This window comes from Rissa tridactyla, chromosome 2 (genome assembly GCF_028500815.1).
Source record: "Rissa tridactyla isolate bRisTri1 chromosome 2, bRisTri1.patW.cur.20221130, whole genome shotgun sequence".
In the NCBI taxonomy this organism is placed as follows: domain Eukaryota; kingdom Metazoa; phylum Chordata; class Aves; order Charadriiformes; family Laridae; genus Rissa; species Rissa tridactyla.
In genome coordinates, this window is record NC_071467.1 from 133,965,857 (window position 1) to 133,989,161 (window position 23,305).

Below are 23,305 nucleotides of genomic sequence, written 5' to 3' on the forward strand. Positions count from 1 at the left end.
GCTTGCATGCTAAAGTCAAATCTGTTTTCCTTCTTCCAAGGTCACCTGATGCCTTTTCTCTGTGGGAATGGAGTAAAGTGAACCTTCCCTGCAGAGCGCAGCAGATTCCGCTGTGGGAGAGAGAGGTTTACTAGCAACAGAGTGAAAATGGTGTAAACGCAGAAAGAAATTGTTTGTTTAATGAACACACTTTGCATCAAGTAATCTAGCAACTAACCAAGCTAAGCAGCTTTAGTTACAGAGAGGAAATGCAAATGTTTTCATGGTACAAAAAACATCTTGTGGGTCCTTCCCTTGGGCATAAGTTCCAACCCGCTTGCTATTTCAAGAAAGAGATTTTTTTCTCCTGTTTTCAGAGCTCTCCCTCCAAGTCCCTTTTGTCAATCATATGCTGATCACTCAGGAAAGTTCTTGCCCTGATATTCTTCAGTCCAATTTGCCAGCTACTTATTTATATTAATGTTTCATTTGAATGATCCTCTTTAAATTTTTCTCTTCATTAGAAAAGAAAAATCTCTTTAAAAAAAATTTAATGTTCAATCATCATAAGGGCAGGGTATACTTATTCCTTCACTAGATAAATACTAGAGGAAACCAACGATTTTCCTGTAGTTGTTGATATGTGCAAACCAGAACAACTATGCTTTCACTAGGACTTTCTGTGTGTTATTTTTTCCCTTAAAAAAAAAAATTAAAAAAAATTCAGTTCTTAGTCCAGCTCACCATAGAGAACTGATTCCATTTATTTATATTCTTTCAGAGCACAAGCAGATATAGTAAATACAGATATAGCCTCTGCTGCTCAATATAACATTTTCTTTACTGACTATCCATGCTCCACAGTGTTATTTCAGTTTGGTCTATTGCCTTCAGCAGTTTCAGTACATATTTTTGCTGCAGGCTTTGGCTGTAGTTTCCCATACTGTGGTACTGCTGCCACAAGTTCTATGTGTTCATTAAAATGAGATGCCACAGATTTTTTTTTTAAACCAAGTCTTCACCTTGACTAAAGTCTAAAAGGCAGCCCACTGAGGATACAACATGCTTTGAGAGCTGTTTTTCTGATGTTTAACATTGCCCAGAACTATATCCTGCCCTTCAGAAACCAGGTAAAACTTTCCAATTGCTCTTGTTCACTATTTATCAGGAAAGGTGGTTTTGCCTGCCTGGGTGGAGTATTCATTAGTGTTTGTAAAGCCTGCTTTGTATTAGGAACTTTTGTTAGTATAAGTAATGTCCCTTAGGAATGTGATTTTTGGCAGTGTTTGACACTGGCAACAGTCCTGATGTGGACACAGAACTGGCAGAAGTAGTGCTTTTGCTGGTATAGATTATACTCAGGGTTCTGGAATCAGTAAAAGGATCCAAAACCACTTTTGCCAGCATAACAATAGTATTAAACATTTTCTAGCATAGACCTGGCAGAAACCCAATTTTCACTGCTACACCTCTCCGCTATTAAATGTTATTTCATTGGGAGATATACTCAAGCTGCTACCTCATCTGTAAACATCTTTGGCCAGAATATTGTCTGCCATGGAAATTTTTCTTCCACTGGTGGGGAGGGGTGAGAGGAAAAAAAAATAAAAATTGACCATGTCTGAGTGGCTTCTTTATATCCAGAATGACCTGACATTGTACCTTTGTTTCATCCCACACATGCCTGCATAAATCACGGTGTAGTGGCCGCAGCTAATTTTCATTGGAAATTGTTGTACAGGTAACCGTCACGTAGCCTAGGGTTTGTGGTGCCTCTCTTCTAATGGTTTGATGGTCAATGGGTTCATATTTGTTTTCTCATGAGCTTTAGTAATGACCGCAACAAACGGGATGAGAACAATATGTAATGTACACGGAAGCCTTGGTGTTTCATGTTCGTCTCACGAGAACTGCAGCAAAACTGAGATCAGTCCAAAAAGATATGCTACTTTCTGCCCCAGCTACTCGATCTGTTGCAGGCAAATAAAATATGTTTACAGATAGAACTGAATTGAGCCCTTTGACTCTGCAGTCATTGCTAGGTTTAGCCATCAAAATATGTAGTTATTTAAATAAACAAACAAGAAGGAAAAAATCAGTGAAGTGGAAAGCACATACTGTAATCAAATGAAAAGTGAGGACTTGGCCGCCACTTCCCATATATGTTATGTTATGTCAAGCCAGACCGTGACTGTTTACGCTCCCAAGCTTTCCAGGATCCTGCCACCACTACCAGTAAGGTTGCAAAAGCCAAAGGATGTGGCTTGGCGGCATTCACCCACTCCCAAAGTGAGGTAAGTATCCCGTGGCGTTTCTTGTGCCCCGTTTGCTGCAGCCCACCTCGCCTGCTCTCGCTACACCAGTCGCTGCGCTCACACGGACTGACCCATCATGTCCAGCTTTCATCCAGGGCTTCCTACAGAGGTGTGTTCTCAGCTTCCAAACTTCCCAACTCAAAATTAACCTCATCGGTCCCGCTTCTGTCCCAAAATATTTCTTCCCAAATTCCATTGATTTCAGTGACGGAAACATATACGAGAAATAGATTGAGCTTAGCAAACAAAAAATGTGAAAAATATATTGCCAAATAGGCCTGTGAGCATCTGCTATTGCTTTTGTCTGCGTGTACAGCATGTGGATTTCCCCTGTACACAAACAGTGCAGTTAATTAAACACATGAAATTGCTTATTATCTGTCCACATAATACTTAGCATTCCTGAGACCTAACAGTCTAAATCTGCTTTCCGGAAGACTTTGCCTTGAAAATGAGTCCAACTGCAGAAAACCACAGTGTCTCATCAAATGATATTCAAAGAAATGTTGCTGCAGAGTCTGGGTTTCAGCGGAGTCTGGAAAGAGAAGCTGACTGGTCAGATCTCTTTTTGGAGAGGTAGCAGGGTATGCAGTGCTGTCTTTGAAGCACCTACTTGAGACGCCTTCAAGGTAAATTCCATTATGCAACAAGACAGAAGTTGCAGAGTTAAATAAAAATGTGGGAATGAATAATTGGTCACCCTTGAACAGAAAATCCAGATATACTTTGTTAATACTCAAGCCCTTTTCTGAAGCCCAGAGGTGAACTGAAATCTTTATGCTTTATGTGGGTCACCTGCAGGGTTCCACAAAGCTAAGGGTACAAATACCCTCTTGTAGTGATTTTCTCTGTAGAGAAACAGTTAAGAAGCATATTAGATTGATTGAGTTTTGATTCATCCCTATAAAAAGGGATGTTAAAAATCATCAGCCTGATATATAATCATTAAATATTTTGTACTGGAAGGGACCTTTAATGGTCATCTAGTCCAACCTCCCCTGCAACGAGCAGAGACATCTTCAACTAGATCAGGTTGCTCAGAGCCCCATCCAACCTGACCTTGAATGTTTCCAGGGATGGTACATCTCCCACCTCTCTGGGCAACCTGTGCCAGTGTTTCGCCACCCTCATTGTAAAAAATGTCTTCCTTCTATCTAGTCTAAGTCTTCCCTCTTTTAGTTTAAAGCCATTACCCCTTGTCCTATCATTACAGGCCCTGCTAAAATGTTTGTCCCCATCTTTCCTGTAGGCCCCCTTTAAGTACTGAAAGGCTGCTACTATAAGGTCTCCTCGGAGCCTTCTCTTCTGCAGGCTGAACAACCCCGACTCGCTCAGCCTGTCCTCATGGGAGAGGTGCTCCAGAGTCTTTCTGTTTAAGGTAAAATGCTACTAATATTTTTAAAATTATTCTTTGAATCAAAATAATGGATTGTCAAAAACATCTGGCTCTGAAAATGCTTCTACTGGGAACCAACATCTGTGTTATGAGCTAGTGGTCCATTCAGAGAAATGAAGTCTGGGGATAAGTGTCTTATCTAAATGGAAATTTTAAGGAGTAGGTTGAGATGACAGGAAAGGGCTTGAAATTTAGAGTTTAAGATACCAAGATCTTTATTTATTATTAAATTACATTAGTGTAACAGTGAGTTGCAACTGGTTTAGGGTGTCATTGTCATTAGTATTAGAAACACATGACAGACAGTACTTACCTCAAAAAAACCCAGAAAATGAAATATATAACGAAAATTAAATACTTGTTTTCTTAATAGCTCTGAGTAAACCACTGTCTCTGGAAACATTTCCCTTCTCCTCCTGGTGTCTGATAGGGCTTTATCTGCCCTACATATTCTATTTCCAGATCTTGAATTTCTAAACTACACCCTTAGAGAGGCATTGGGAGTAAAAATTACTTAATTTTTCTGTAATAGGTAGTTTTAGTATAAAGTGAATAACCCTGCTGTGTTACTCTAAACTTCTGCTTCCAACAGCAGGACAGAGCTCTCTCAACAATATACATACTTGGTTAAAGCATTTGGAGGTGGGGCATCTCTTTTTTCATCTTTGTCATCGTCAATGCCTTACTTTATTATACAAAGTAGAAGAGATTCCCAGCCCAAAATCCCATATGGTCAGGTGGGAAAGGCTGTTTTCTGGATTATGGGGGCAGAGAGGGAAAGTGTTGAGTTCTCTGAAGGAACTGAATTGTGCTGCAATTGATTGACCATTGAAATGTTGAAATGGTGTTGGCACCATTTCAACTTCATTTTTTTCCAGATGAAACCGTTTGCTGAGTTTTACCCCACTTTGCTGCCAGCCCTGGTCAAACAAAACCACTCATTTTGGTGAGTAGCTTATTTGGTGGAAATTGCCCAACAATATTGACAGTATCTTCCCCCAAAACAGGCCGGATTCTGCCTTTCTCCGTTTTTTTATCCTGTTTGATTTATACTTCAGCTTTTTAGAGAGAGGTTTAAAAAGACTGTGAAGCCTCTTTTCATCAAAGGGGACTTTCAGCTGTAAGTCCTAAGTAAGTGCCACAAAAACACAGGTAGCGAATAACAACAGGACAGGCAAAACACCTCTTCTCCAACTCCCTGTGACATTCCTGGTGTAAAGACCACTTATCTTATCTCTCTGTGGCTATAATCTTTGTCCCACTTTATCAACTTTATCCTACAAAATGTTGAAATCACTGAGGAAAGCACCTGCAATATGATGTCTGGGAAACCTTACTATTACCTCAAGCTCATGAAGCCAGAAAGGAACTCTTTCCCCCCATCCCTCCAGAATGTCTCTGCTTTCCCTCCTCTGTAGATGTCTTCTCAGGCCATTGCCACCCCTCTTTCACTTGCTTCCTCATACCCAGTTGTCTGATTCTCTCACATGCACAGAGATGCCCAAACCGGTCATACAGGTTCACACGATTTTGGTCTCTGTGTTCATTGCCTGTAAATCTAATGATTTCTAACCTTGACCTTTATCAGAAGGTCATCCCTTGTCCCCCTCCCAGCGAGTTCAATGTATTTACAACATGGCGTGTGAAAGTAGAAAACCCAATCTCTCTTCCAGCAGCAGACAAGGAGCACACGCTTCCTTCTCCTTTCACACGCGCCTATCTCTCCTCCCTGAGGTGAAACTCCCACACCACCTCTCCTGGTTTCAGGTGTAATCATACACCAGCTGAAGGCAATTATGGGTAACGTAGTTCCACTGCTCCCTCCTGTCTGTTTGAACAAGTGGTGTGAGGTACCTGCTAGACTGCACATTCCAGCAGGCATTGCTCAGCGCCCCTAAGAGGGAGGCTCGCCAGGTGTGCTCCCAGCACCTACCCGAACCCCGAACACGCCGGAGCTTTTCACAGCTGGAGAAAGAATAAGTGCTCCTTCAACACTGCTGATGTCTTGAGCAACAATATAATTCAGATCTAGGAGAAAACTCTTAGTTCCCAGAATGGTGAGTTTGCTTTTTTTCTTTAAAGTATCTTTTCCTGTTTTTGTTTAAAATACTTTGGAAGGGCTGAAATGTTGTAGTTTTTTACCTGGTATCAATGCTGCAGTCTAATACCCTCTTTTAGGCCATAGCTAGTGCCAGGCACCTCTGGAGAAGGTGCAGGACCCATGTACATTTTGAATTGCACGATGTTGTACCCTAGGGTGGTTTGGGATGTGTGGAGAAAGGCACGGCACTTGCTAAGTGCTGGTGATTGCCTTTCCTGAGAGTGCGGATAATGGTGAACGTCTTACAATTTTAAATCAACCAATATTAAGCTGGCCTTCTCTGTCTTTTTCCTGTTGTGAAATAAGGTACTGTAGGGGGGGGTGTGTGTGTATGTGTGGGGTCTGGGGTTTTTTTTTGTTGTTGTTGTTTGTTTGGTTGGTTGGTTGGTTGGTAGGTTTGGGTTTATTGAAGCACTATATGAATTGAAATACTCCTCTTCCTGCATGCAGCAGTCGGACTGTCCCCTGGCTTTGTGCGGTGGGGATCAGGAGCATGCAACAGGGTGCTGAACACTGCGTAATGATCCTCCCTGCTAACAAGGCAGCTATTAGAAATAAGAAAAAAAGGAGTTTAAAGAGCACATATACTTCTGAACTTTAAAATATTCATTCTCTATTAAAAGAATACTTGAAAGGTAATACCTCCAGGCTAAACGGAGGCAAGACCTATCATGTTGACAGACCTTGAACCAACTCCCTTTATGGCTAAAAAATGACAAGCAGAGCTGGTCAGTCTCTTTAAAAATAGAAACATTTAAATGAAAGACAAGAAAGAAACAGTTCTTGTTCTCTTCCCACCTGTTATTACCACTCAGCTAATAACACCTCTTCGTTGATATAGATTTCTGTTTTTAAGGAGACAGGTTTAAAATCTGAAGAGCTTGGGAATAATTTTTGACTGGCTTTACTATGAAATGGCAGTAGCCAGCCTCCTGAGTAAGTGAAAGAGGGAGGGAAGGAGGGAGGGGATCATTCGTACCCAATAGATCTTGGGGAGGTGCAAGTTGCCACACTGGCAACACTTTCCCTAGCCCAAAACCATGTATTTGACAGCGGTTAACGTGAAATGCTCCAATGCAGAACTCGCACACTGAAACCAGTTGCACAGTGTCTGTGTTGGGTGGGAGATATACAATGGCATTTACAACACAAGCACAAGCTGGTTATTGTCATGCTAGAAGCCATAAAATAGTGTTTACCTTGGGTACATTAAAAATGAGGAATACCTACAGTCGTATTCACTAAACTATATAGTACAACAATATCCTGTGGGAACGTGCTCAACAGGCTAATTATATGTTGCAATAGAAGGCTTATTGAGCATTTAAATGTTGGGTTTAAAATGTTGTGCTGTCTCTCTTCTCCCCCTTTCTCCCCTTACTACGAGAATGGCTAATTGGGTTCAATTGCAATTTTCTTTGTTATTCAACTTCCTTTTAACTCTTTATCACAGTGATCTTCGGCCCGTGGCCCAGGAATATTTGTGTTTTGTGGACTGTCTCTGAGAGATTTCTATGAAGGGTATCCCAGGGAAGAAAAAGCTTTCAAATTCTCTACCACTGGAGTTGGATGCCTTTCCTCTCTATTTTCCACAACAGATGAACTCGAGCTCCTTGAGAAACTACAAGTTTATGCTACTGTAAACTTAGTAACTCCCTGCAGGGAAGTCCACCCTTGAAATATGAATACGAAATAGGTAGAAGAAAAACCAAAACCGCATACAATGCAGAAAAATAAATCATGTTGCTATAAAAGACAAAAGACTGGCTTTTTGGACACAACAGCCAGTCAGTCAACCTAATCTGATGGTCTCTAAAAGATGTCCTGTCTGAAGAGCTGAGCTCTACAGCAGTGGCAGCTGGAGGTAAATTTATGCACCCCAGACTATGGAGTGTACTTGCAAAAAAAAATTGTGAAAGAATAGGCATAGCTCTGTCTGGAACTATAGTTTCTTCCATCCCTTCTCTTATGAAATACTGCATAGGATGCTAAGTTACCTCACAGATCCCACAATGGGAAATGAAACATGACTGGAGAGGAGAAAAGGAGCTATTTCACCAGCATCCCTTTCCTGACGTTCCCATACTTTGCTGCTACCACAAAGAGTTTAGTCTAATTTGATCTTCTATCTGTTTAACAACTACTTCTGTGGAAGCCTTCTCCTCTCAACTCTTACCCTCTTTCTTGAGTTCTTTTCAGTTCATTTCCTTCAACTCTGTATTTTCAGGAGGAGACAGGGTTTTTTTCGGAAAGTGAATTCTGGAGTAAAGATGAGGTAATATACTCATGGAAAATGTATCTATGTATTGGTTTTGTAATATTTTACCTTATTTTCATCTGCTTCTCGGTACAGACCTGTATCTTATTTGCATTTCTGCACATTGAGCAAACGTTGTTAAAGTGCTGAGGATCATGCTTAAACTTTTTCTAAGAAATTACAACTAGTTTAGAAATCAATGTGTATGAGTAATTTTAAATTGCTCCTCTGAAAGCGACTCTTCATGTTCTTATCTACAGCACACTTAATCTTACACTGTTCAATTCATTAAGCTTTCGAGCAGTTCTTTGTAGTCTGCTTTAGTGTTAGTAATCTCAGTAATTTCAGTTTATGAGCAAACAGTGTCATAACACTTTCTGCTGACCCTCCTGTCCCACCTTCCAGAATTTACTCAAAGTGCCTATTGTATAGGGCAATAAGCAGAGGCACTGCAGCACTTCCCTACCAAGGACCAGTGATGAAGTTGAATCAGGGCTTTGAACTGCTGAAAACTTCAGAAAACTGAAACAAAGTTTTATAGCTTGCAGCAAGTGATGTTTTGGGCTCTATTTTGGTGTCTTCCTGGTGGAGAGGAAAAGCTTTTCAGTTTGGATGTATCCAGACGTCCTTTCCAAGGAATTTTATAGGAGGCATATACTGATAAATTTCTGTAACAGTAGGAGTCCTTTCCATGTGTTGCTGAGCTTCACGTCGTAAGCCAGCCTGCTCAGGAAGAAGCTGGCTGATTATTTTGTTGACAGCTGTGTTACACTCCCCAAAATGCTGCCTCTCCGTTGCTGTCTGGGTGACTCTGCAGGCTGAAATGCTCTGGAAAACCAATGAGTATTCTGGCAGCCCAGAAGAGATTCTTCTAGGTCTTCTGCTTGGTGTATGTATTTACAAAAGACTCTGGATGACAATTATTTGAATCCAAAATGTAAGTAGTTGAATCTCTTTGCCATTTTCTTCAGCTTTCTCAATGGGGAAAGAGTCTTTTTGAATTATTAGGGGAAGTCTGCCTTCACTGCAGACTTGCAGTACTTCATCTTTATGTTCCTCTTTACAACACACCTGTGAGACAGGGAGCTGCCATTTTACATTGGATAAGTTCTTGCACTGCATTTAAGCTGCTGTAATGGCTACCTGCTGCTGAACGGGGCAGTCCCATTTCTCGTACCTTGCCATTACTTCCCACAGCCCAGCGCAGGTGAACACTGACTCATTGTGCCTGGGCCAGCTCCCAGTGAGACCAGATAAGCACCAGTATTGATGCAAAGGAGATGTAGGACTGCTGCTTTCTGGAGCAGCCAGACAGCCAGCCACCTAGTCAGATGGCATCCCCAAGAGCAGACTTAGCCTCAAGCAGAATGCCAGATGATCTTGTCTCTTGTTTAATACCTTAAAAACTTGGGAGATTTGACCCTAGTTCTATCCCAAGCTTGCTCTGAATTAATTCTTTAATCTCCGTGTCTCTCTCCATGGAGGCATATAGTACTTCCCTGTATTACATGGGAGTTAACATGTATTTAAATTGATTCTAAAATGTATTGGCTCACACTTTAATCTGCACTGACCTCTAGTTAGATATAATGTTATTAATTCAGGTTGCGTCTTTACTTACTAATATCAACTGCCAACAGCCTTCCTTGTCCGTTGTGCCAGTCATCTTGCAGTCATGCCAAAGCAAACAGCTCCTTTCCCACTGGCTGCAATAGGCGGTATCACAAAACATTCATGCAACAACTTGACAAGGAGTTTGAGTTCCCACCTGAGCCTATGTCTGTAAAAAAACCAGAAGTTTCACCAACAGGCTCGAAGTTTGTGACCCATCAGTGGCAAATCCTACAGCCTAATTTTTGACCTATGGTCTAGTTGGGACTGAATTTTGGATATGTATTTACATGGAGAATAAGCTGTATTTCTACATGTACTTAGCTGCGTAATTAAAAGGAAATGACTTTGTCTGAAATAACTGGGGGGAGGGGAGAGGCAGCTGGCAAGACTTTTAGGTAGGTTGTTTTTATTCATACATGATCTCATGCAATACCAACTCTGAGCCCTGAAGAAAAGCCTATGATGTGATGATAACCTTTTCATGAGTTCACTCCCTCTGATCCACTAGCCTTAATTTAACAGGATCTCTGTAAAGGTGGGAGGGTGTGACACACCAGGGAGACAAGAATTCTCTATTTATTCATAGTACTGCCCTAATTTCTGCAGCACAAATTGTCACCTGTTGCTCTGTGTGAAATTATAGTACTATGAACATGAGTAATGTCACTCTGTTCTTCTTCTCAGTGATTTTTTTAGATTTTTTTTTTCTTTCTTTCTTCTTCCTATTTGAAATTTAGTCTGTTCTTTAGTGTGGACACCAGTTCTTCAGCTCTGGACTGAGACTGTTAACTTGCTTCCAAGAAGTTGTATACAACTATCAAATGAAATGAATAACATCACAAATGCATTTGTAAAATCTCATTAGTTTTCCAAGGAAACATCTAACAGTCCTCAGCAGAAGCAGCTTCTGATTGAAGTGCTCATAATATCTGTCTTAAGGGGTGAGAAGAGGAAAGCTAAACTCAAAACTGTCCCCTCACTTTCCATATATAGGACAAACTGAGAAGGACCAAAGTTGTTTAGTTCTACAGCTAGACGGGTAGGACATAGGACATGGGTTACCCTAATTGAACCAAGCTTGAAAGCCTCCAAGCTAAACTCCATATAGTTTTGAGGAGAGTGTGGGAAGCTAGCGTGGCTTCCCCAGTGACATAACTACTTTTTTTTTGGAGCATTCGGAAGCATTGTGACTCTGAGGTATGTGTATGAATGTAGTTGTAAGTTCTTAATGCATGCATCATCCTAACATAAATAACTTAATGTCTTTACTTCATCAGTGGAGAGCAAGAGGTTCATTTAATGGCTCTCAGAGTTACTTTTCTGTCTGCCACAACACAGGTACTTATGCTCTGTCAGCTGGATCCCACCCACAGTTACTTGCTTGGCTTGCGCCGTCAGGTGGATGCTTATATGGCCAGGCAGAAAAATGCTACTAATCTGGAAAATATGTAAGAGAGCCCTTTGCAACTTGGAATTCTGTGGTGCATTTTTACCAGTAATGGTTGTACTCCAGTCACAAAACACACTAGCAGAAGGCACTGTATGCACTACTGATATGCTCCCCAGACAAGTAAGACTTTCCCTAGACTTTTCCTCATGTCATGTAGTGTATGGTAGCAGAAACAGAAGGACAATTTGCTTGAATTCTCAACTTAATGGAAGTTGCATTCATTATCACTGTGATTTTTTTTTTTTTTAATTTTTTTTTTTTAAATAACAGAAGATAGACTTCTAAGTTTGGTTACTGCTCAGTTGTTTTACTGGATAAATGAAAAAATGGGAGAGAGAAAACAGTGTGGAGGGTGTGTGTATATGTCAGTAATTTTCTGTTATACGCAGTGACAGATTACTTGTATCTGATTTTGATATGCGATTTCTGCTCATAGCTGGAAAGGGAGGCCAAACTTAGCAATGCCAAAGGCTGTCAGGAGGTGTTACGAATACCTGCCTTGCTCTCAAGTTAATTACCTTTTCAGGGTGTGAACACTTTGGGACAGAGAAGGGCTCTTGTGATATCTATGCAGTTTTTTTCAAAGCCCTGGTCTTGGTGGCAGTTTTCTTCCTGTGGCGCTCACACGTCCTGTGCTCTGTCACTGTTTTCCTGAGTGGTCTGGGACAAGTTTGGAGCAGGATTTTTATGTGGTTAGCACATGTTTAGGCAATTCTTACGGTAGGGGTGGAAGACACTGGAATGTGGCTATCAGTCTTTTTGTATTTTAGTCTTTGCATCTGTAAATTTGCCTATCTTCGTTTTTCCCCCATCCCTGCCCTTCCTTGTCTTAAACAATCGGTTCCTTGTCACCAGGCTATGCTTGCTATGTGTTTGTACAAAGCTTAGCAAAGGAATGCTATTCCAGCTAGTTCTACCGTGATATAAATGAAAAAGAAAACACTGGTTTGGATCCCAACAGAACGTAAACATCAGCTCTGGGGCTCAAAATTGGATATTTTTTTTTTAAACAGTAACAGCTAGATAAAAGTCTGGTGCCTTGATAGGAAGAGTATAGGCATAGGAAGAGTAAAGATAATTGCTTTATTTCTTTTGGCTTTGAAATCTATGAATAAATCAAATTAAGTGATTCTGAAACAGTCTGGCAACTATTGGTGCTGCCAGGTTTTGATCTTCTATGCCTGTGGTGCCGAAATTGGTGTGTCTTGATCCCCTTTCCTCTTGGGACACGTAGATCTGGGAGACTGGAAAAACCTTCATGTTTCTCAGGTGGCAAATAACCTCTCTCCTGATATGGAGATAGCAAAGCGAAAGCTCACTCCTTCCCTCCAGGCAAAACGTTCGTGTATGGGTTATGGGTTAAGCCTTAGGTTATTTTAATGTTAATCTCTAAAGAACTTTAAAACGAAATTACTTGTATGGACACTAGTGATTCAGCATACTGGACGATGACGACAGACATTGACTTACAATTGTAAAATCTTGCTAAAATCATCAATGTGAGATGCATTTGCACTGTAAAAAAAAAAAAATGAACTAAACTAACTTTCACAACAGAACAAACTGTTTAGCTAAGTTTATTGAGACATCTGGGCATACAGTCATTTCTGATTGGTGTGAAGTTGAGAAGAATCTCCTGAAGTTCTGAAGGTTAGAAATTGCACCAAATTAGACAAATATCTTTACGTTTTCTTCCTGATGATCTGCTGACTGATACTTCTCACTTCTGGTGGGTGTGACATAGCTATACAATAGCCAACAGAAAAACACTACATGATGATTCAAGTTTTGAACAAAGTTGTACACATTTCTGTTCATTACAGACAAAGCAACCTATACAAACATAACCCTGGGTTATAATCTGTCAGAAGCTGACCTAAACTGTCTTCATGCTGCACAACATTTGCACCATGCACCTCCAAGGATACTTGCCAAACTAAAGTTTAGGTAAAGTTTTGGAAGCAGAATATATTTAATTTGAGTGTTGATTTTCGTACATCATGCTTTTCTTTTCCTTTTTGTACTAGACAGCTCTTTGTTGGAGAATCTTATGTTCTGCAAATATCTGCTTGTCATCATTAATGACCTGAAACATAGAAGAATAATTGCCATTAAAGGGAGACTGAAAATTTCATCCAATAAATCACACAGCCAAGATTACAGGTGTCTGTAGCAAAGTGTATAACAGTAGTCTCCTGACTCACTACAGCCAAAGAAAAACATCTTAAGCAAAGTAACTTGCCTCTCACATCAAGGTGTGTGTTTGAATTGACGTTTATAAGTTAAATGTTAAAATGATATCTACACGTTATGACAGTTATATGTGTTAATCAAGGAACCCTTGGCAGTGATGGTGAGGTTACACGTGTAATGGTAGGAGTGAGCTGCTTGATCTAAACAGTCTTTCAACTGCACTGTAAATGTAGTGTGTATGTTGGTCTCTATAGAAAATTCATAAAATAACAAATTTGGTTAGAAAAAATACAAACAGTAGAATTTTGCATATATGATTTTGCAGTATTTCACATAACATGACACACGTTTTGAAGCCTTATTATCTTGAGAGGTTGGAGCTGTTAAAGGTGGAAAACTCGAGACTTGCTGCCAAGGAGGTGAGATGGGTAGGGAAATGCTTTGATCGTCAAAGTCAGTGACCTTTTGGAAAAGCTGTGAATGCTTCCTCCCACGTTTTGGTACAAATGGAGCAAGGACAGTAAACTTATGAAAATGAAACCAGAAAAAGTGTTTCTTTAGGGTTGACATTTTGAAGTTGTTGCTGAATAAGCTGAACTCTGGGAGCCAACACATGGCAGGTTCCTTCAGGTTCCTAACTAGGAAAGTCAAAGTACTAAAAAGCTGTTATAAATGTGGTCTGGATTTCAGCTTATTTCTCTTGTAACCTTGTACCTCATTTCTTTCTGTCTGAAGCAAAGGTTACTCTGCAGTGCATGAAAACTTTCTTTCAAAGTAATAGTTGTGAAATTAATGTGGTTTCGCATGATGTTTAAATATCGTAGCAGTCTCAAATCAATTTTCTGTAACTTACTTCTGTAGCCTGACAATAGCAGTTTCACTTCATGTACCAGGTGATTATTCTTTCTAGTGAATGGAGCATCATATGCTGCAGTAAAATGATGCCCAGGGTTTTTCTGTGTAGGAAGCCAGTGAAGTCAAAGAACTGCGACCTTTGTGGAGACTTAATAGTATAAAACACCAAGCATGCTTAGTCTATGTGACATTGGAAGATGAGCATGTGCAGTATCCGTGATGGGTGAGGCAAGCCAAAGGATTGACACCAGGATCTTCACAAGGCTGGACAGTGTCCAGCTCTTACAGAGACTGCCATATGAGTGAAATTAATTTACTGCATGTAAAAATTCTTAAAGGAGTGCAGGACCGATTGGAGTTGTGGGGGATAGACTAGAGGGGAAGCTGGAGATAACATATTGAAATGCTGTGATCGTATCTAGGAGTTACTGATCTGCAGCCCTCCGCTTCTGCTAGAAAGGCAATAACTTCAGCTGTGGTGAAAAATAGTAAAGCTTGCTGAGGCAGAATAAATAAGTATAATCCACAGCATTTCTGAATCACTTTCCTGAAGATTTTCTGCAGGGTTATCTGAGAGGCACTGTCTGGGAATTTGATAAGTTCAATTTTTGTCCAACTTTCTGAGCAATTTGTAACTGCATCGCTCCAGCCATTATTTTTATTTAAGAGTATCAGCCAGATTTGTTGGGGCAGATGAAAATTTTTCTTCAACTAAACTGTCCATTTTTTGTGTATAAAGGGACGAAATTTATGATAATTTAGGGATTAGTTTTCATTTCCCCCCCCCTTTGATGTGTGAATTGAGTGGAGAGTCTTCCTTATTATAGAGCTTGAGCCACTGACCCCCTCATTCTCTGTCCTTTGCTAATTCCGTCCACATCTCTAACACAGTGTCCTAGCCAGGGCACCTGTGTGGTGTTAGGGAAGGAAATAAGAAAGAAGGAAGCAACAGCTTTATGCCTCCTTTCTCTTCTCACCATTGTCATATTAAATGCAAAGAAGAAATAACATTAAGTGCTTTTTTCATGGCAAATGGCATGGAAAGATGTTATAGAGCTGAGCAGGGAAACTTCTTGAATGGGTAGGCACCCATCTGTGTATAGTGCCTGCTCATGGTAATCCTGAGCAATTGCAGCATTCTCAGCTGCTTTATCAATTTTTTCCCTCAAAAGTCAATGATGTTGGCTAAGAAGGAGGAGCTGGAACCAGTGGGGAAGTAGGGTGCCTGTAGCAGCCCGAGGGGTAGAGCTGTTAGAAAGAGCAAGCTGGAGCTGCGCTGTTGCTTTTGGGGGTGAATAGAGACAATGGGAGATTAAAGTCAGCATAGCCTTGGCTGACATGGGGCAATTCTCTGATTTGTTGTATGAGCAGTTCATTGATCAATTTTGGACATCAGCCAACTGGCTGGTGAGAACCTCAGAAATGTTTTCTGCCCCTGAGCCCTCCAGGGAGGCAGGGTGAGGGAATACACATCCTTAAAATGCTTCCAGTGGGTAATACTATGCATTGCAATATAATAGAGTGGTTTTCCTGGATGGGAAAATGAGCTTTCCATGGAGGTATTGCATCCAGGCTAACGGTATGCATCACCAGAGGGAGAACTGCTGCTGGAAAGACAGTTGGACATTGTGATGCAACGGAGAGAATGAAGGTGGATAAAGATCATCAGGACTGGAGGAAGAGGAGACCTGGAACAACTCTCTCATACAATTCTTAAATTTCACTTCTGAAAAAGATGAGAAGAGAAAATCTTTGAAGAGTGACTTTTAACTGCTGCATAAAAATAGATGAGAATGGACATATTATTCTTCTTACCATACCAAAAAGTAACAAACAAAAGTACAGATGCCGTCTTCTCAGCAGGTAGGAATAGACGGTTCAAACAATGAGCCTGTAAGGCAGCTAGATTTAAGACCTAAATTTAGGCACATAAGGGCATGTAATTTGTTGGGAACTTGTTCACTCAAATATTCTTGAACTTGATTGTTCCTTTACAAGAAGATCACAGTGATACTGTAGACTAATGTATTTTATATTTTTTTTTAAAAAATGGAATCACTCCTATTTCAGTTTTAAAACTACCAGCAATACTGGAAGCAGCTCTTCCTCATTTTCATACGTAGGTCTTCTTACTTCTTTCTCTGAAATATGTAGTCTTCTGTCATCAGAGGTGGATTATTAAATGGGATCTGATGTTGCATGGCAGTTTATCTTCCTTTGACTTCATTTTTGTGGCTGGATCATTACCATTTTAGAATCGATCTGGCAGTCATATTATTTCAGTAAAAGTATTCTGTTAACAATGCTGTTAATAAGTAGTTAAAAGCACAATTCAGAGATTCAAATGTCCTTCATTAGTAGAGAAACTATCAATTTAAACATGAATCCCATTTGGTAGAAATAAGAGAGTTTTTTGCTTGTGAAAAGCATGTTATAATTGCTATGTAAAGGGAGAGTCTGCAATATAATGAGAGGTACTGGGTTTGGCTTTTAGAGGACAAAATACATTTTTATGAATTCCCCTCCCTTCTTCCCTTCAAAATTACAGTGTCAAAAATAACTTTAAAATATTGGCAGGTGTAACTTAATGGACAGCTCAGCCTATTATTAGCAACACAGAAAAAATGTTTTAAATGTGACGATGTCACACTCTTGGAGAAGAGTTCTGACCAAACTGTGGGGACTATAATTGCCATAAAAAGCAACAAAGAAAAAGTGCACTTTCTGCGGTATACCTTGGAAAGTGTCCCCATGATTAAGACTCTCTCTCTCTGATGCTCTCTTCACTATGTTCCTAAAGTGCCAAGGACTATTAAACAAGTTCTTCAGTCAAAACAGATCAATACACAAAAAATGGGTATCAGTCTTTCCTTGTAAATATTATCACAATCTATCAAACACACTATTTGTGCTGTTACATACTCTCTGTGTCTGTTGTGTGGTCAGTCAAGTAGAGCAAAATGTAATTTGTGGATGCAGTGAAAAATGATTTCGCTTACAGTTATTAACTTTGTAAACTAACCTCTAATGACAACCAGAGGAGTCCTTGCCAAATGGATTTACTTTCTTCTACCATATTTAATGGAATTACTTTCCCAACACAGGTGGCTGCCTGTTTTATTCATTTTTTTTCCCCACGCTGAGCTGGTCACGTGTCACACACCTTCCGTCATTTCTGCCCTCTCAGCATTGATCTCCCTTTATATTCCCCAGGAGAGATGGAACAAGTGACTGAGTTGAGTCCTGTCCTGTGCCCCTCTCCTGCCCCCCATTCATGCCCTACACAACTGAGATTGCTTCTTGGCTAGTTTATACATTTTGAAAGCTTGCCTGACATAGTTTAAACATTGTAAACAAACTCTTCAAGTATGTCTTCATGTTAACTAATTTTTGGTGAGGGTGGGGGTGTCTTGTGGTTTGGGGTTTTTTTGTTTTTGTCCCCCCTCCAAGTTAACCAACACCAAACCAAAGTGGTTCCATATAAAGAGGCCCACCTGACAGGGCAGGCTTTCTGATGTGTTTTTCCTTTTCCCTAGAGCAAAAGTCTGTCATGCTTATGGAAAGAGACCTTTCTAGTCCTCTGTCTCATCAAAAGCACAACACACTGCAGTGTCCCTGGGAATTTTCTTCAGGCGCTCACCTCAGTTTGCTGAAAACAGAACATCAGAAGAGTAAAGGCACCTTGTATGTGTCTGGATATCAGGTTCAATTCACTTCAAGGTTTACATTGCATGTTTTGCTCATACATCTTCAGTCTACATCTGTCCAAAATAAAGCATCAGTATCCAGGCAGCATACTGACAGGCAATTCAGTTCTACAGTTGGATGCTCAAGACTAGGTCCTGATGTCTTGGAGTGTCAGCCACATCGCTTTGTTATATTGTTTTTAGCATGGAATAGCAAAACCCCCCATCCTATGTCTTTGCAACATACCCAGATGATACAGGTCCTTAAAATCTGTTATTAATGTTAGTTACAATTATAATTTTAAGAACTTTAAGAGCCGTGAGCAAGTAAAACACTGGCCCTTCCCTGCAGGTGTGTTCCTTGGTGTGTTCTGCTTTGCCCTGGCGCTGTGAAGAGAGCACAGCTCTTGCAGGATTTCTGTTGTCACTTCACTGGATCGGGTGAGACATTTAAATGTTGAAAGCCAAGAGGAACTTTTCCCCTGCTTGTTCTCAGCCCTTAAATTTAAAAGTAATTATTTCAGTGAAACATGTAACTCCTAAGTGCCTGATTGTCAGTTCCTAATGAGGAACTACTTTGCTACTTGACCTGGGTTTGACTGTCTGGAAACTGTTACCCTTTACTCGCTTTCTGGGTGGACAGTAGATGTGCTATTTTCTATATCTAACTGGAAGAGTGTTAAACGGTAAGATGTTGCCAAAATCAAGTTTTTGGACAGTGGAAGCCTTTTTTTTTTTTTTTTTTTTTTTCTTTCCCCTGTCATGGCCCTGTGACTGAGGCATACAAAGGCTTTTCTGCTTTTTAAACAAAAGAAATTTCCTTTATTATCCTTGAAGTCAGCTCTGAGATTGTAAATCATTCACTACAGTTAGCGCTACTGCTACTTCTGTCCCCCACCACTGCTTCCTGCCCTCACAGACCACAGCTCATATCTGTCTCTCTGCAAAGCTGACTTTTGGCATTAACAGGCAGAGACATGGGCCTTTCCTGGGGAAGAACATAATAAATGCTGCGCAGAGCTGGGAGTGATCTCTAAGCCAAGCTAGTGTGCAGGTGTCTAAGGCTTTATCTCCACTCACCCTGACAGGTAAGCTGCTCAGTTAAAGCCCCAGTGTAACTTCTGCATGCAGCTTGGATTTGAGTAAAAGTCTAACTTAATAGAAAGAGAAGAAGAAATCAGAGTAACAAAATAATATATTGAGTATTTTGGAGGCATCCTGTACTTACAAACCCAGTATCACAGCTGTAGCTCACAAGGATATAAACAGCTAGCAGAGATTTTGAGATTCCCTGTCTCTCCCACTCCTCTAGGTTGTTCAAAAATGTTGACAGTTGAGGCTTTTGTTTCATCCTAGCAAGCATTAAAAGCACCCGAGGAGGGGCAGCAGGGCTCTGGTTTACATGCAGAACATGGTACATAGAGGCTTTGCCTTTGCTCTGCAATGTTGCATGTATTATGGCGGCACTGAGACACTTGCGGCACCTAGAAATGGAAACTTTTACCACTTAATGAAACTGCTAAATAAACGGTGTTCCTTACAGAGTATTTTCAACACCCATTTTGAAGGAATAAGTCTGTTGGCATCACAGTCAGTAATAGCCTGTAGTATTGTAATCTCTGTGAAGGAGCCAGAAGTGTTTTCATTGGACCTCCAAAAGTCAAGAAACTAGCTGTGCTTCCAAGGTAGGTATGGTTAAGTGAGAATTCAGTGTGATTTTTAACTATTATTTTTTTAGAGGCTTTTGAGAGGTGGTAAGGAAATGAGTTCATAGAATAATTAAGCTAATAAACTTGCGTTTTAGTTTTCTAAGTTTTCTCTGTTCAGCAAAAAAGAAGAAATACTACAATTTAATAGTACAAAGTTGGATCTTTTCATTAATTTGTTAGTGACATCTTTACTTTCCATTTCCTGTTCTTAAAAAAAGATACTTAGTAATGTAAGTAGAAGGCAACATATTTATTTTTTCCTGAGGCCAAAGAGAAACCATGGATTATTTCAAAGTGGTAGCTGAAACCCAAAAGACAACATCAAAACTTGACTACAGATTCTTGAGGCTTCCGGAAAGCAATATTCCCAAATGTAAAGTTTATAATTGAAAATAAATGCTCTAGCCCTTGTACTCACAACAAGCAATTTTAGAAGCGTAGGTGTGTGGAATGGAAGGAAGGATTCTTGCCTTGTAGAGGGAGCGTCTATAGTATAGTCGTTTTTGCTTGCACAGTGTTCCCCGACGGGGCTGGGAAGCAGTCAGTTCTGGGTCATGCAGAGCTGAGCAGAGGCTGTAAAAACCCACCTTGTGAACTTGTGGAAATCTACTGAGAGGATGACCCACTTCAAGTCCTGTTTTTGTTGTGCTGAGACTACTAGCTCTACCCTTTAATGCCAGCTCAGGTGAAGTATTACGAGGAACGATTACGTCCATTACAAGCAGTAGCGCAGGCATATCTGGGACCTGCAGAAAGCTTAAACCCGGGGCTCAGGAAGGAGGGTGAATGGCTCTACAGTTCCCACAGGGTGATAAATTTTCAGAACATTGAAAAAGTAGGTACCAAACTTGGCAACTATTAAACAAGAGAGTAAACTAGTAGATATATCAATTGAGCATGCCTTTCTACCATTATAGGCAAAGTGACAAGTAATAGGGTCATACTAAAGCATTAGGGTTGCTGCCAAGCGTTAGGAAGGTAAGGGTTGAGATCTCTCAAGGTTGAACATTAAGAGCTATTTCTGTCTCTGTTCAAAATGAGATACAGCTGCACTTTCTTGACCGCCTCACATGCACCAGGCTGAGAGAACAAGTCAGAGAGTTTATCACTTCAAATGACGGTTTCGTTTGCCCTCCTGTACTGCCATTAGCTACAGTTCAGCCCCATAATCAAAGATCAGTAAACTCGTGTCCAACTGCCTCTCACCAAACTCTGAGCTGCGTAAAGCTGTTCCAGGCCACAAGTACTGAGGAACTGTTAAAATATTAACTATCACTGTAACTAATGTTTGGCTAGAAACATGTTAATCTCCTGAGAACAGGCACTGTTTTAGATTTGATGGTGATGTTTAGGGCCTTCTGAAACCATCTCTCTTCTGTGTATTGCTTTCTTTTTAGAATTCTTTTTCTTCTCTCTATTTAATAGAATTTAAATAATTCAGTATACTCAGTATTTGGTCAGATCAGGAACACTGTGTTTAACATTCCGGTGAATATGCCTTGCTCCTTTTTCAGAAATAAATCTGTAAAGTAAGTCTAACAACCCAGCCTATATAACTAGCAAGTCATTTTTCCCCATGACAGCTAAAAGTGAGCCAGAGGAATGAGGTGCATCTCCTGCTTGTGTTGCTTGTCCTCTCTCTGCAAATGCATAAACTTCATCCCCTGGATACAAAGGCCATGAATCATTGTGAATAATGGTATGGCTGAGTAGTATTGTCTGTCTAAGGTGCACGTAGAGGTTTGTAGGGAGACGCTGCCACAGGAGAGCTCTGCTTTTAATACACCCTGCTTTTGAAGAAGGGTTAAGGTTGAATGAAAGGCAAATTGTTAGTGTTTTGCTCTGGGATGTTGGTGCTTTAAAAACACAAGGGAATGTGTTCCCTCTCATTTTTGAGGGCAAAGACAGTGGGCATGTGTTTGCATGTGGGCTTTTTTAATTTTCTTCCTTACCACTATTTTAAGCACAGCAGGACATGTTTTCTTTGGTAGAGAGACTGGAAAGAGAAAAAAAAAAAAAAAACAAAAAAAAAGAAAAAAGTGCACTTGAATTTTAAAAGACCTGGAAGAGATTTCTGGAGGCTTCACCATGCAGCAAGAATGTAATTTGCAGCAAGCCTGTCTCCTGACTTCTGTGAAGCTGAACTTTCTACCTGAGACTTTCTTCTTCCTCTAATGTGTTTTTCTTCCTCTGTAACAGTGCCGCAACGTGCCTGCCAGCAGCACTCTGGGTCCTGAGTCCCTTGCTTTTATGGGTCCAGCAATGCCCGCCAGGCTTGAACAACAGAGTGCACCTGGCAAAGTGTTTCTTGCTCTCCTACAGAAAAACGCCACATCTCTCAGCAGTCACTCAGGTTCAGTCACTGGTCACCTCCGTAGCTGGTCTCTTTCCGATCTCTTCACTTCATTCCCTGCTCACTTCACACTGTGAGCTGACACGCCATCAAGTCAGATAATTCTTTGCACCATTAAGCGTTTGTCAGTTTTCATCTTTCTTACTCAGTAGCTACAGCGAATGAAAAGCTTAGCTTCTGATTCTTCCTATACATAATTCCTTCTTTTTGCAGCAAAAGGGTTTCATACCTTTCCCTTTTGCCACTGATCAGCATGGCTTTATATCCCACATGCACTCATCTCTCTTCTCTTGTGGATGATCGTTCTTCTGGATTTGTCCAGGTAAGTTCCTAATTAATAGGGTTGTTCTATCAAAAGTTTCATTTGGGATGCTATTTTATCACAGAATGTACCCATGGAAAAGGATGAGCATTGGGTTTTCTTATTTTCCTAGGCTCATAGAAAGGCACTGGGGATTTATGCATTCCCAGCACTAAGGCTGGAACATGAGAGAGATGGGACACAGCCTTGGTGTCAGATCATGTTCAGGAGGCACGTTGCCTGGTACCCAATAGCGTGTGTACAGCTTGTCCCCAGCATTTCCCACATCCCTTGACATACTGACCAAATGTGGTCATCTTTTGCCCAGGAATGTTTATATCTCCCCCTTCTCTCATCCTCTTCTTGGCTTGCCTGAAGACATGCCTAAATCACGAGGGCTCCCTCACCATGCTCTCATACCAAAGAATTCTTTCAGAGTGGGGACAGGGGGAGGCATGACTTATTTTTGAAAGTGGTTTTCCTTTTCAGTATCCGCCTTTTCTGTCTTTGTGCCAGGCTAGAGGTGAAGGTTTTAAGGAGTTCCCAGAGGGAACTTTTAGGAAATGGCTTGTTCTGTTTGCAGAAATTCTTAGCATTTATAAAACTTCTATATGCAATCTTGTTGTCATGTCTCTGTCAATATACTCCCACTGTGTAAAGAAATTTGTTTTTCTTTCTCTCTCTCCCTCTCCCGTCCCCCAGGGTTTCCTATTTTAGCCCCTGTGCATCTCCTTGCGCTCTTGTGCCCTTTCCTCATCCTTACTTACTGCCTCACATTTCAGACAGCTGCTGAAATAATTGCATTTTTTTTAACTATTTAAAGAACTGTTCTTAGATTGGTATGTCAATTGATCAATAAGTCATCAGAGATTAGTACTGGCAACAAATACACGGATGTTGTAAAAAGTAGACTTTCCTTTTGTACACTTATTGGAGTTCTAGACTATGGATACCTTACACTGGTGATTAAGCCTCCCCAATCCCTGAAGCAGAAGCCCAAGATAAAAATTTTGCATGTTCTTACAGTGTGTTCAGTTTTTCACCATTTTGAGATGCAGCAGGAAAGCAAAAATGGTTTCCTTTGAAGGAATCAGTA

General features: G+C 40.6%; 1 protein-coding gene across 1 annotated transcript in view; it reads left to right on the forward strand.

The window, feature by feature from the left end:
• Positions 1-5,624: 5,624 nt before the first annotated feature.
• The window catches only part of MACC1 (MET transcriptional regulator MACC1), a 37,066-nt gene continuing 19,385 nt past the window's right edge, over positions 5,625-23,305 (forward strand). Inside the window, exon 1 of the mRNA XM_054193463.1 lies at positions 5,625-5,747. Within this exon, the coding sequence (XP_054049438.1) occupies positions 5,745-5,747 (3 nt within the window). The 5' untranslated portion in view covers positions 5,625-5,744. The remainder of the gene's footprint in view (positions 5,748-23,305) is intronic.